Below are 14,055 nucleotides of genomic sequence, written 5' to 3' on the forward strand. Positions count from 1 at the left end.
GAGGGGAGCTGCAGCTGCTGCTTTGTGTGGAGTTAGGCATGTTTTGAGAATGCTGGCCAGTCAGGCCCTGCAGGTGAGATAGACGAGGGAGCGCGTTCCTCAATCAGGTGAAGATAGTCACTGGGACTTAGGACTGAGACAGATGCCTTGACTGAGGTGTTACGTGCATGCCCAGCAATGGAAATACAGACACTGAGGGGACCTTCATGGCAAAATTTAGGTGCCTCCAGAGTGAGATGGCAACTGAACAGGTGTTTGGATGATCTCAGTAGCACCTAAATTTTGGACTTAAAACTGAGGATTAAAGTCATCCTGTGGATCTGAGCCCAACAGTGCATTCATGAGCATGGCTGCGATCACCCAGTGCTCTTGGTACCTAATCCTGTGAGATGTTCAGCACCTCCTGCAGGCTGAGGTGAGAAAGCCTGGCTGGGAGGCAGCCTGGGCTCAACTGCTGGAGAGAGGGAGCAGGGCTCCAGCTCACTCTGACCCTGGTCCTGCAACAGGACCCGGATGGGGGGTGGCTCGCTGCTGCCCCAGTTGCCAGGGACAGGGGTGAGCGAGCCAGAGTTCCCACCCCCCAGCATGTTTCTGGCTCGCTTGGCCTCTGTCCCTGGCAGCTGAGGTGGCAGCAGGCTGCCTCTGCCCGGGCCCTGCTTCCTACAGCCAAGCCCAGGCAGCGAGAGGGCCGCCACTGCCTCCCAGCCAGGCTCCCTGAGGCAGATGTGGCTTTGTCCTGCTCCCTGCCTGGCTGCCAGGGAAAGCAGCCAATTTAGCCAAAGGTGTGAGGGGAAGACACAGGGATAGAAGGTAGAGCCCCTCTCTCTCCCTGCCCCAGGCAGGCCAATCTGGGGGGGAGGCACTTGACCCCCCCATGTCCCTCCCCCAAGATCAAGACCCAATTTATCCACTTAATATGCAATTTACTCCAATCTATTAAATCTTTAAAATATGTATCTGCCAAGAAACATGTAAGAAATCTAATCACATTTGTGAATCTAGCTGTCACTATTATTTGTGTTTCAACTGCATCTAGAGGTTCCAGCCAAGAATACCATTCTGCCAGGCATTGCCCATAGTGAGAGAAGGTCCTTGACCAGAGCAATCTGCAATCTAAATCGACAGGACAGATAAAGGGTGGGAGGGGAAATAGAGGCACAGAGAGTTGGATTGACTTGCACAAGGCCAGTGGCTCAGCCAGGAATAGTGTTCCAGGGCACACATTTCAAAAGGATGTAAGTGATTTAGGACCCTCAATCCCATTTCCCTAAGTCCGGTTGACTTTCAATGAGAAAGGCATCAAAATCTCTGGAAAATGGACTGTGGGCTGCTAAATCACTTAGGTGACAAAAATGTTACCTTAGGTCTCCTAATACCAGTCCAGTGCCCTATGAACTGGACCACACTGTCTCTGTTCAATGGATGCTGAACAACCCCTAAACACAGCCTTGCTGAATCTACAGCAGTCCAGCTGATGCTGGCACGTATCACTTGCCTGAAGCTGAAGTTCTAATCATTCCATTTGCGACGGCATTTGAAGCAGCAGGAAGCTCAATCTATACCCAAGTAAAACTGTACTTTTCTGTGTGCTGTTGTTCTGGCGTAAAGCCACTAGGCGGGAGTAACAGAACAAGTCAAACACTATTAATTACCCTTTCTTCTATATGTGACTTCAACACTGAAAGACGCACACTAAATGTTGGTATCTGTAGAATTATAAATATTTCAAAATTTGAATCTACCAACTAAATCCTCTAAGATAAATCTTCTAAGGAAGCATAATATGTATGTTAAAATACATCACAAACTTCCTTCAGCAATATTTATAAACCTTGTTATTTTTTTCTGCAAACATTTATATGCATGTTGTTTTGTTCAAGAATATTGAGTCTTATGAATACTGATGTGAATGTGTCCACACAAAGATTTACATGGGACTTACTCAAACATCGATCTTGAAATCTCTTTAGTTACCTTCTGTTTGATTCTAAAAGTTAGCCATCCAATTAGGAAACTGAAGCAGTGCCAAGTGACCTAAGTGACCAGCTGCGCACTGCAAATAATGACTAGTTAATACCCAAAGACACAGCAAGCAGTTTGCAAACAACCCATAGACATAAATATGTCAGCATAGAAGTCAGCTGGTGTGAATCAGTGTAATTCCATCGAAGTCACTATTCGTTTCTTTTTCCATTGAATCATTCAGAGGCCCTTTAAAGGGACCAGTCTGAATGACAACAGTACAGTATTGTAGTGACTGGTGTCACTAAATGAAGTCAATGGTTCTCTGCTGATTCACACCAGCAGAGGAGCTGGCTCTGCTAATGATAATCAAACAGCTTTGAGTGACAAATGACAAGTTAAGTTAATAAAAATCAGTCTCTTTACAGATAACTTACAACCAGAATAAGGAGCAAAACACATAGGATAAACAATCCTACTGTATACGAGTCTCTCTATTTTTTTAAAGATAAATAGCACTATGTGTGAAGCATGTTGTTCAGATTTCTCTCAAGGCCCTTTTTCCTTTTCACCGTCGAGTATGAATTTGAATTCTGAGATTGCCCACACAAACTTTCTCTTAAGAATTTCCAACCCTGAGGTGACCAAATTTCATTTTGAGCTATTGGGCTTGCAGTCAGAATTTAAAGTGAAACACAGAATGAAACTGAGTGTGGCAGAAGTGAGCTTTAATATAGCCCTAGGCCCACCAAATCAATAGATAGCATACTGCATGTGCAGAAGCAGTGTGTTAGCAATCAAACACACGTTATTGGGCTGAATGCAGGGGTAACTGGGTGGAATTCTATGACTGGCGTTATGCAGGATGTCAGACTAGATCAGATTGGTCCCTTATGTGCTTAGAATCCATTTTACCCCAGACCCAGCCTGTATTTTTCTGCAACTGTCTTACCTGCCTTCCAGGGAAATTTCCTAACAGGGAACAGAGAAGACCTGAGGGTCAGAAGCAACACAGGCAAGAGGCTAAAGTCCTCACACTCCTGTTCCTTCCCAGTGCTGAGGAGAGGAAAAACCCTTCCCTCAGGGCCTGGGCATTTGGAGGGGAGCTGCTCTGTGGCTGAGATGACAATCTGCTGCCTCCTCCCAGGTGCTTTGCTAGGAATAGGGGGGAGATTCCCACTGCACAAAGGGATGGGGAAAGGAGGGAAGACAAATAACTGCAGCAGCTAGAGCACTGATAAACCCCTGGCTGCCTGGAAACCTGTAGGGAGGGAAGAACCCAGCTGAGCTGCAACAGCAGCAGCCCTGAAGCTAACTGGGCTTGATGCCTATTTGGGACCATGGGAGCTGCCAAAACACCTGCCCCTGGGCTCCGAAGCCTCCTCAGTTTACTGGTAGGTAAACTGCATAGATCCTGCTCCTATATGGTGCATAGTCAAGAAATTAATAATATTTTATTGCAGTGGTTGCTGTTAATACTTCCTAATCATGGATTGTTCCTAATATATTCTATTTCACTAATATAGATAGAAACAATTGGTTCTTCTCTCATCCACTCCTATGCAGAAGACTAATGGCAGAATCTATTAGAAGAAAATATTCTATTCTGCTAATATATAGGAAAATATTTAGGAGAATATGTTGCATCCTATTCTACTAAATGTATGGAACAATAATTAGAGAATACATCTGAAGACTATATTCTATTCTATTTACTGTTTTACTAATATGCAGAATATATGAGAAGAATATATCATATTGTATTTTATTCTATTCTTCCAATATATAGACTAGCAGAATACATTAGAAGAACATGGTCTATCATATTCTTTTACTAATACCAAGAAAAACAGCAGACTATATTACTCTATTCTATTCTAGTATATAAAGTGAAATATAACTCATAATACATCCTGCTGTTTTTCTGCTATATACTTTGAGTCCCATCAGTTGATGAATATACTCTACTTTTATTAATGGAACATAGTTGCATTAATAAAATACTATTAAGAAAAAATAGATTCTAAAAAAAAGTCAGTATAACTCTTATGTTATAAAACATGTTTATCTTTATTTTATTAAGGGTATTTTATATAAACATTATTTAAAATTAAAAATAAAAGGAAGAGAATATTTGGCTGAAACATGATATTTAAAGAGCACACATGCTGAGCTCTGTTTAAACCTAAATTACAACTGGATTAGCTGAGTTTCTCTTATTGTTTTAGAAATAATTTTGGGGGGTGGAGGGGAGCATGTGGGAATATAATGAACTTGTAATCTAGATTCTGAGCATTTAGGTTATTCCTGGCTGTGATCTTTGTTCCAGAAAGTTGGAGAGACTTCTTATATTAAGAGAACAGACTTTGTAGACACAAATTCCTCTGTTTTACTGGATTATTTGGTATGTTTTTTCCATGGCAGGTGATATTAGTGGACGGGTGGCACGACCTGGATAACAGTGACTATGATTGCTGGCCCCTGGAAAAACCAGATGAGTATAACATGCTGGACTGTGGAGGTGAGTGGGTCCCACAGTTGCTCAGGGAAGATCATCTCTGCCTGCTAGGAAAATGGATGAGAACATGAACATTTAAATAATCAGAATAATTCCTAATACTTCTCAGGTCTCAAACCTAGTGGAAAATATTTCAGTCAGCAGCAACATCTCTTTCCAGATGAATTAAGTCAAGGAAAGTGGCCAGCACACATACACTTCAGAATAAATATTTGTCTGGAGCATATCTGTTCCAAAGGGAACATAATTAAGATGATTAAAAAAGAATGAAATCATTGTCTTCAAGCAAGGAATTTTGTTTGACATTAGAAAAAACTAACACAGCCTAAACAAAACAAAACAAAGCAAACAGCTCTGCATTGCAGCCAGATTGTATTTAGTACTTGGTTCAATTATACTGTGCCAGCTCCAGATTGGATGGGATTCACTTAAACCCTAAGCTAAAAAGTGGAGCCTCTCCATTTGTATTTTCATGTTTTGATTTCCCCGGCCCCAACTTCTATTCAATAGAAACAAAGAACTAATCTCAGATCCTTATACACCTACATATAATACTTCGAAAGATGAGTTTCTAGTGCAAAAGAATCAGAAATGTAAAGGCTACTTGTTTGAAACTTTGAAACTCAAAGTGTTTTTTTTAAAGTTTAGGAGTAATCAGAAATAAGAAGGTAAATAATTAATGCAAATAAACAGTTATATAAATACTGGAAAAAGTTAGGATGAAATGTAACTTTTGACGTACTGCTGCAAAGAGAAATAACAGGACCCAATCCTGCATGCTAAAAAAACTGGTAAAACTCCCATTGAAGTCTGTGTACAGACTGTAGGCTCAGGCTCAGAATGTAACATAATAGTGTTAACATTGCCTCAAAGTTCAGATTAAATGGTGAAGTTCAGAGAATAATGACTATAAACTGGACGTTCTCTACCCTGGCGTATTTAGCATCTCTGTTATCCACTATTAAAACAGCTGTTTGTTTCAAGAAAGTCAATTGCATTAGCAAAGTTACCAGTGAACCAAAGTGCAAAATGAATGTAATAGGAAACAAAGAGAAGGAAGGGGAGGAGAGCTAGAGTTTTGTTTTCCCCAGCCCTGATGAATAACTAATATGTGCCTTTTGTAACCAATTTTAGAATGATCTTTAAACTTTGTACAGTTTCTGTAAAATACCTTTACCTGCTCCTAGAACAGGGGTTCTCAAACTGGGGGTCGGGACCTCTCAGGGGGTCACAAGGTTATTACATGGTGGGGGTTGCAAGCTGTCAGCCTCCACCCCAAACCCCGCTTTGCATCCAGCATTTATAATGGTATTTTATTTATATATATATATAAAGGGCGGGCGGGGGGCTCGCACTCAGAGCCTTGTTGTGTTAAAGGGGTTACCAGGACAAAAGTTTGAGAACCAATGACCTAGATGCAGATGAAAACTGAGTTAGAGACACATATTATGGCTCTTATTGCTATAAATTAGAAACAAACACTAGTTCTTTGATGTGCATGTGTATCTATGTGTGAATAGAATTAAATAAAGGGATTTCCTGCTGTTGTGAATCTTTTTCAAGGAAATAAAACCTTTTACTCTAAGAAATTTATTTGACCTCTCAGCTAGCTGCCATGAAATGCTCTCAACCTAAACAATTATTTTACCTTTTAATAATTTGTGAAAATCTGGCTAGAATAATATATAAAGTGAGCTTTCTTTTGTCTCTTCCATTATATTCATTATTAATGATTTGTTATGATTGTTCCTCTAATGCCGTTGACCCAAAAGGATTGTTTTTTTTATAATTAACCCTTTTATATCTGAAAAGGGAACTACATGCAGAAACAAATTGTTTAGATCACCAAGCGGCATGCAAGGGAAGAATATTGTGGTAAAGGAAAACTCCAGTGTAATAGGTTCTAAACACATCTAATTATAAGGAAAAGGAAATTACTACAGAATAGTAACCCTTACTCAGATGAGTAGTCCTGTTTAAGAAGACTACTTGCTTAAATAAGGACTATTCATGTGAGAAAGGGTTTTCAGGAATTGGCTTTGTGTGTACTAATGATTCCTAGTAATAGGAATATACCCTCTGAGAAAGAAGGGCTGTATTTATGGTTTGAAATAGCCAAGAGATTAATAAGACTGGGATTTTTCAGCTTGGAAAGGGGACTAAGGGGAGACAGGATAGAGGTCAATAAAATCATGACTGATGTGGAGAAAGTAAATAAGGAAGTGTTATTTACTTCTTCTCATAACACAAGAACTAGGGTCACCAAATGAAACTAAAAGGCAGCAGGTTTAAAACAAACAAAAGAAAGTATTTTTTTCACACAATGCACAGTCGGCCTGTGGAATTCCTTGCCTGAGGATGTTGTGAAGGCCAAGACTATAACAGCATTCAAAAAAGAACTAGATATGTTAATGGAGGATAGGTCCATCAATGGCTATCAGCCAGGATGGGCAGGGATGGTTTCTCTAGCCTCTGTTTGCCAGAAGCTGGGAATGGATGACAGGGGATGGGTATCTGGCATTGGCCACTGTCGGAAGACAGGATACTGGGCTAGATGGTTCTTTGATCTGACCCAGCATGGCCGTTCTTATGTTCTTAACTGTTGCTAGCAGGAAAACAGTGTAAATCAGGAATAACTGCACTGAAGTCAGCTGAGTTACACTGGAGTGAAATTGATACAAGTCAAGAGGACCAGGCCCACCTAAGAAAAGTGAGTAGGGTTTGGTCCTAAGTTTCCACATGCTCTGATTACTTAGCTTGCACACTGTAGGGGAAAAAAATCTAAAAACACTTCTTCTCCAATAGATCTTATTTTGGAACTACCTGTACACTATACATGGGGAACTCCTTTGGCCAGCAGTAATGACAGGAAGAATATTTATGAAAACATGTACATTTCAATTGGATTTCTGCTCCAGAACAATTTGTCCAGTTGCACATATCTGTAGTAGGTTAAACCAAACATGTTGACCCACAACTGTGTGTTATTTCTAGGTCTTGAGATGGCCTGGGTCCAGAGACCTCCAGAAAAGGCTGTGAGTGGGGAGTTCTTCAATGTAACATACGCAGTCTTTGCTTCAGATCACTTTTACCACTATGCTGTGCAAAACGGACTCCTTTCTCACAGGTACCACCTTCAGGTGCAGGTTTGTGTGTAGACAAGGTGTCAATGTATTAAGCTCCTTGGACTGGGTAGGCCACTGGTGTGATGAGACCACTGCCGAACTTGTTGACCAATATTGTCTTATTGTTTACTTGTACTTCCCCTTTGTGCTCTCTGTGTCCATCTGTTGTTCCTTGTCTTGTATTTATATTGTAAGTTCTCTGGAGCAGGGGCCACCTCTTTGTTCTTTGTACAGTGCCTAGCACAGTGGGGCCTTGGTCCATGACTGGGGCTCAAACATACTATGGTAATACAAGCAATAATTTGTATTAATAATAATAATACTCACTGCTACTGAATAGTTGGGTGGTGCACATGCTATTATATTTGTTATTCATCTTTCCCATCCTCATCCCATCCTGATTGTTTCATCCCACTGTTATGTCTTACCTTTTGCATTCTGAGATCACTGGGGTGGGGATATGTTTGTTCAGAGCCTAGCACACTGGGACCCAACTTGGTTGTGGCCTATAGATCTCAATATGAATAATAATACTACTAATAATTTTTAATGTCCAACACACACATTAACTACAGTATGGACCTAAGCCTGTGACTGCTGAAGTCAATGACAAATTTCTGACTTACTTCAATGGAGCCAGAATTTTCCTAATGTATCTATATCAACACACTTACAGAGACTTCTACAAACGTAACAGTGTATAATAAGGCAAAATCGAGAGATTAACATGATGCCATTGGAATGACAAGTGTAAAAGCTAGGCAGCTTGTGACATAGGATCACTGAGATGCATATTTAGGTCCCAGTCATGTACTATGATCCATGCAGAGCAATGTAGGATTGGGGCCTTAACCTCATTTCACCATTTTCTATGTTGTTTTTTGTATTTGGTGGGTTAAAAAAGATGGTAAATTAAAAAATTCAGATTACACAGAAAATGTTCCTGTGCCCTCCCATGTGTTCATTTTTACAAGGTTCGATTTGTGAGAGTAGTTCTTCAGAGAGAATTTTTTTACATGTTCTTTACAATTTAAAGCTGATATTCAAGATTGTTGCTGGGGGGGGAGGAATTTTCACAGTATAGGTGGCTTTAATCGTAAAGTTGTATTTCATTCATTTAGGTACCGAGGGCTTTTGGATAAACTTTAGTAATGATCTGTAATAGTAATAGTAAAACTTTTTTTACATTTTCCCAAAAATATTTATAGCTATAATGTCATAGCAGTAAAGTATAGTATTGTGATGACATAGCCATAAAATAAACTTTCTCCAGTAGCTGGAAGTAGGATTATTGCTACAGTCTTTCCAATGGGACTTGTGCTCATAAATGATTTAGGAATGCTTGAAAATCTCACTCTGAATGCATTAATAATACACACAGGTATCAAACACGCAAAGACAGGACCCTTAGGACCCAGATCAACAAGATGCTTAAGTATGTGCCTCTCTTTAAACAGGGACGTAAGTCCCGTTAGCATCAATGGGATGCTGCTTTGCTTTAACTACCTGATCCCAAGGCCATTGAAGTGGACAGGAATCATTCTATCGACTTCCCAGGGCTTTGTATTGGGCCCAGAATGAGGCAAGTACTTAAGTGCTTCGCTGAATGGAGATCTTAGAGTTTAGGAGTAAAATGTTAAAAATGCCCAGGGACCAGATTTTCAAAGGTATTTAGGTGCCTGAAGATGCAGATAGGTGGCTAGTGGGATTTTCAAAAGTGCTGAGCAGGTCAGGTGCCTAACTCCAAGTTAGGAGCTAGGAGAACTCACTGTGAATTAGGTGTCTCTCCTGCTTCAGCACTTTTATGAATCCTACTAGCCACCTAACTGCATCTTTAGGTGCCTAAACCCCTTTGTAAGTCTGCCCTTAAAACACTCTTGAAAAATTTGCCCTAGGTGAACCTTTACTCTGTTCCCTTAAAATGTATCCTCCTTTTATAACACTACAAATTACTTGTCAGTTAATACAGTTTGCAATGGGATAAAAACTGTTGGTTTTTTCATAGAGCTTTGAATCCAGGAACAGTACATTATATAAAGTCTTTAGATTTTTAAGTCTCAATCATATCTACAAAGTAAGCCACACTTGAAAAAATTCAGTTACATTGTTTTGAAGTAAAGAATGTTTACAATGGAATGTCCTGAAGTTCAGAGAGACAATCACTCATGTGAGATGGTGCAGAGACTGTAAGTAGAGATGGACATCATCAAAAGTAGCATGAGGATCTGAGCCAGGGGTTGTGTGGCCAAGATTCCCCATCTGGTGGTGGTGTCAGGGTGGAGGGCCAGGCTGAGGAGTCGGCAGCTGCTGGAGGATTAATAGCTGCCAGACCTTTTCTGCTTGGGACCAGATGCTGGCCCAGTTGACAGCAGAAATCCATCGCTGTGGGGCTATTTCCACACACAGCAAAACCATATAAAGAAATAGCAGTGTGTCTCCTGCTGTGTATATCTGTGCAGTGTAAAGATCAGGAGTTCATTACATGCCTGTTAAAAAATTTTAAGAATGAGAAAGAATATAAAATCCTCTCTTTGTATTTAAAAAAAATGGTTAGCAATGCTGCGGCAGCCAAGAAGTTCTGTGAAGAACAAGAGTGCCCTTCCAACTGGAAAGATGCAAATGGAGAGAACTGCTGCATCCATCACGCCAACATCCACTCCTGCCCTTTGGCCTTCATGGTTAGTACGTTGGGTGGATCTATTCTGCATGCTAGATGCGATACTTTAATAGCCAGGTCAACATAATGAAAAATGAAGGCCTAAAATTAGGCCCCTAAATCCATATTAGGGCCAGATCTAAAGTTCATTAAAGCCAACAGACGGACTGCCATTGATTTCATCAGACTTTGGAGCAGGCCGCAAGAGACCGAAACATCCTGATTTTCAGAGGTTCTGAACATCCAGCAGTTTCCATTACGATCAGTGGGAGCTGCTCAGTGTCTTGCAGGGTTGGGCCCTATGTGAACTGATTTTATCATATTTGATCAAGGTAGAAAAAGCATTCAAAGGCCAGACAATAAGCTCCTGATGGCTGACTTTGCCCTGCAAGAAGAATCCATCCATTTCTTCTGGATTCTGTTAGGGTACTTGTACTCAAACAGACTGGGTGAAATCCTGGCTCACGGAAGTCAAGGCGAGTGTTTGTGCTAAATTGCAGAGGGGCAGAGTCTGTTCCTCTTCACTTTGTGTACTTACTATATTTAAAATGATGGCTCCAGTTTACTCTATTTGTATTTACGGAGGGACAGAGGGACCCACAGGACCAGAAAGGAGAGGAAGCTCTGCGAGAGTCCACTCATTACGTTTTAAATGTATTCTTTCAGCAGGAGAGAAGGCAGATGTCTAGCCCATAAATCATGTTCATCTCACCCAGCTGCACCAAGGCCCCGGTGCCTCCACAGCAGCTGTAGCCCTGCTCCTTGTCAGCACAGCTCGATTGGAACCACTCTGTTAGGGATTCCCCAGCTGACTCCCCCTCGAATGAAGGGGGCTACAGAAATATCATCCAGCCTGTGGCTGTGTAATTTTTTGGCTGGAATCTCCATTGGCACTGCACAGCACCATATGCATCCTGTCAGCATGCCCCGTCCTCCCTCAGTCTGCCCACTGGCTGCCACCTCCCTCAGTATCACTCCCGTGTCCACACAGCACCCTCTGTGGGAAGAGTGAGGGTACACTGTTGTGGAGGTGTTCTACCCCCAAATCCTTGTGGGGACGGTGAGATCTGTGAGTGATTCTAGCACAAAGGCACCACTCAGCCTCTTGCTTTTAAAGTTTGAAATATTTTTGAGCTTTCCTGCTTAGACAAGGCAAGCATCTATAAAATAGCCCCCATAGAGCAAAACTGCTGTAGGAAAGTGGGCTTGTGCTAGTGAATGGATAGTTACAAATAAAGCTCTTTCCATTAAGCAGGGGCTTTCAACATGGTGTCATATTTTTAGGCAGAACCATAGAATCATAGAATATCAGGGTTGGAAGGGACCTCAGGAGGTCATCTAGTCCAACCCCCTGCTCAAGGAGGACCAGTCCCCAACTAAATCTTCCCAGCCAGGGCTTTGTCAAGCCTGACCTTAAAAACTTCTAAGGAAGGAGATTCCACCACCTCCCTGGGTAACCCATTCCAGTGCTTCACCACCCTCCTAGTGAAAAATTTTCCGAATATCCAACCTAAACCTCTCCCACTGCAACTTGAGACCATTACTCCTGGTTTTACCTCAGCTAGCATGAGCAATCCATTTCTTTTTTGCATACTTTATTTTAAAGTGCATGAACAGAAATGCCTGAATAGATATCTGAAATTTAGCAAGAAGGATTAAGCCATTTAAAAACCCATGATCCTCAGATAGCCATTATAATTCTCAATGGCTGCAGCTGCTGGGAAATTAAAGTTGATGCAATCTTAATGAGAAATGCTCTGGAAATATGAACTTTCATGAAAGAAACACCATATCCCATAGTTGTCAAAAAAAAAAAAGAAGAAGGAGAGAGCTACAGTGAATCTACCATGTAGAGAATAAAAAATTGTGGACAAAATTCTACTTTTGGTTATAGTGAACTCAATACAGAATAACTCCGTTAACTTCAGTAAAGATACTCCAGTTTTAGATGAGGACAGAATGTGGCTCATGGACTTTAAGTGAGTGAGAATTTTGTGGAATTTTAAACTGGATTATCAATCCATGTGCTCCTTTCCATTTGTTTGTGTTTTATTTTAGCTCACAATGGTGTCATTTATGATTGAGCATTTCATAATGAATAATACATTGCTAGTTATTGGAATAAAGCACAAGGCCTCCAAAGAGCACTAAATTTCAGAGTATTAAGGCTTGGAATTTTCCTTGTTTTATTATCTATTGATATAACTGCTCTGTTTGGTAAAGGGGAAAGGTGGAATATGTGGCCCGTGGATTCCAGATGATGGCCAGATATTTACTCACACCTTATCTACAGCTGGAAAAATGAGTCAGACAAACTGGACTGCCAAGGTATAGTACATTTACAGCATACTATGCTCTAGACCTTTTTTCTAGCAGGCCAAATCCCACAGTCCTTAGGTAGGAAATCTGCCCATTTATTTCATTTGGAGTTATGTGCATATAAAGTCTGCAAGATAAAGGCCTGATACTGCAAGGTAGTGAGTGCTTTCAGCTTCCAACTGACTTTACTGGGAACTGAGTGCACCTAGCATCTTATTTCCAGAGGACTGGATTTTACTTCTGCTTGTCTCACTTCTCTCACTTCATGGCAGCTCCGTGAGGTTCGCCAACATGTCTCAAAAACATTTATGGAAATAGCTGAGGCTATCTGCACCCCAAAAGTCTTGGAAGAACATAGACTTTGCCTCTCCCAGAGGCTGACCTAGTCAACAGAACTGCATGTGCAGCAGTAGGTTTGGGTGGAGTTACAGACTCCCTTGTGGAGAGACAGAGGTCTTGAGTAGCCATATAGCATCCATTATGTTAACAATATCCAATGAGGTTTGGAGCAATTGATCATGTTGTGACATAAGCTGATGGGAAGATTATGAGACCTCCATTGCCTGCAAATAGGAAGAAGGTGAAATAATAAATGTAGGGGAAAGGAGATTAGATTATTGGTGTTAAAAAAGTCCAATGTATGAAATTTTAAGAAATGGCTGTTTGTTTGGCAGGTCGTTTTGGTTCATGTGGGGGTGACCTCTCTCATCGCACACATCAGGGTTGGGAAAATGCAAGTTGCTCTGGAAGCCAAAACCACTGTTCTACCTGCAGTCGGTACAGTATGAAATAAAGACTTCTCATATTTTAAACAGGAATTACTCAGCCCTCCAATTGTACTGGTAGGTTAGAAGAACAAAAGCCCTCATAGCCCCTTTACAGGTGAATGTATCCCATCAAATAGTTCCACAATTCTTTTTCAAACCACTTGAAATCTCTAAAGTTTTTCCAGCTTCTCATTGCCTGTGTAGGACATGAGAACCCTGTAAAAGGCTGCACTTGGTCAAACAGCTGAAATCAAATACCAGAACCAGCAGCTTCAGGCACTACAAGGCTTGTTGGGATGTCATAGGGATGCAAAACTGTTCTACCACATGGTCTCTTTCCAGTATATGAACACTCATCATCAGATAGGAAGTATATGGCCACTCATCATCAGACAGGAAGCAGGCTAGACTGAGGCATGACAGCTAACGTGCAAACACAAGTGATCCTTGAGCCTGGTGCTACTGTTCATATAAACCTCAAAAACACTGCCCAATGCAGTGCTCTTATGTTCATTTTAATATACTTGTTAGACATTCAGAGACCTCTGTGATGGGCATAGTACTGGAACACAGATTATAATGGAATAGAACTGAAGCAGGCAGAATTATTACCAATTTTTTTCCAAAACATTTCGGTAGTTAGGAGATCTGTGCTTTTGCTTATCTCAGTGGCACTAAGTCTCCTCTTGCTTGAGAATCTGAGGTACA

At 41.1% G+C, this 14,055-nt stretch overlaps 1 protein-coding gene across 1 annotated transcript in view; it reads left to right on the forward strand.

Moving 5' to 3' along the window:
* Window positions 1-3,298: 3,298 nt before the first annotated feature.
* LOC115653499 (atrial natriuretic peptide receptor 2-like) overlaps window positions 3,299-14,055 on the forward strand; it is a 40,095-nt gene continuing 29,338 nt past the window's right edge. Inside the window, exons 1-6 of the mRNA XM_030566862.1 lie at window positions 3,299-3,356; window positions 4,387-4,483; window positions 7,475-7,607; window positions 10,160-10,283; window positions 12,485-12,589; window positions 13,255-13,357. Of these exons, the coding sequence (XP_030422722.1) occupies window positions 3,303-3,356; window positions 4,387-4,483; window positions 7,475-7,607; window positions 10,160-10,283; window positions 12,485-12,589; window positions 13,255-13,357 (616 nt within the window). The 5' untranslated portion in view covers window positions 3,299-3,302. The remainder of the gene's footprint in view (window positions 3,357-4,386; window positions 4,484-7,474; window positions 7,608-10,159; window positions 10,284-12,484; window positions 12,590-13,254; window positions 13,358-14,055) is intronic.

This window comes from Gopherus evgoodei, chromosome 6 (genome assembly GCF_007399415.2).
Source record: "Gopherus evgoodei ecotype Sinaloan lineage chromosome 6, rGopEvg1_v1.p, whole genome shotgun sequence".
NCBI classification, from domain to species: Eukaryota; Metazoa; Chordata; order Testudines; family Testudinidae; genus Gopherus; species Gopherus evgoodei.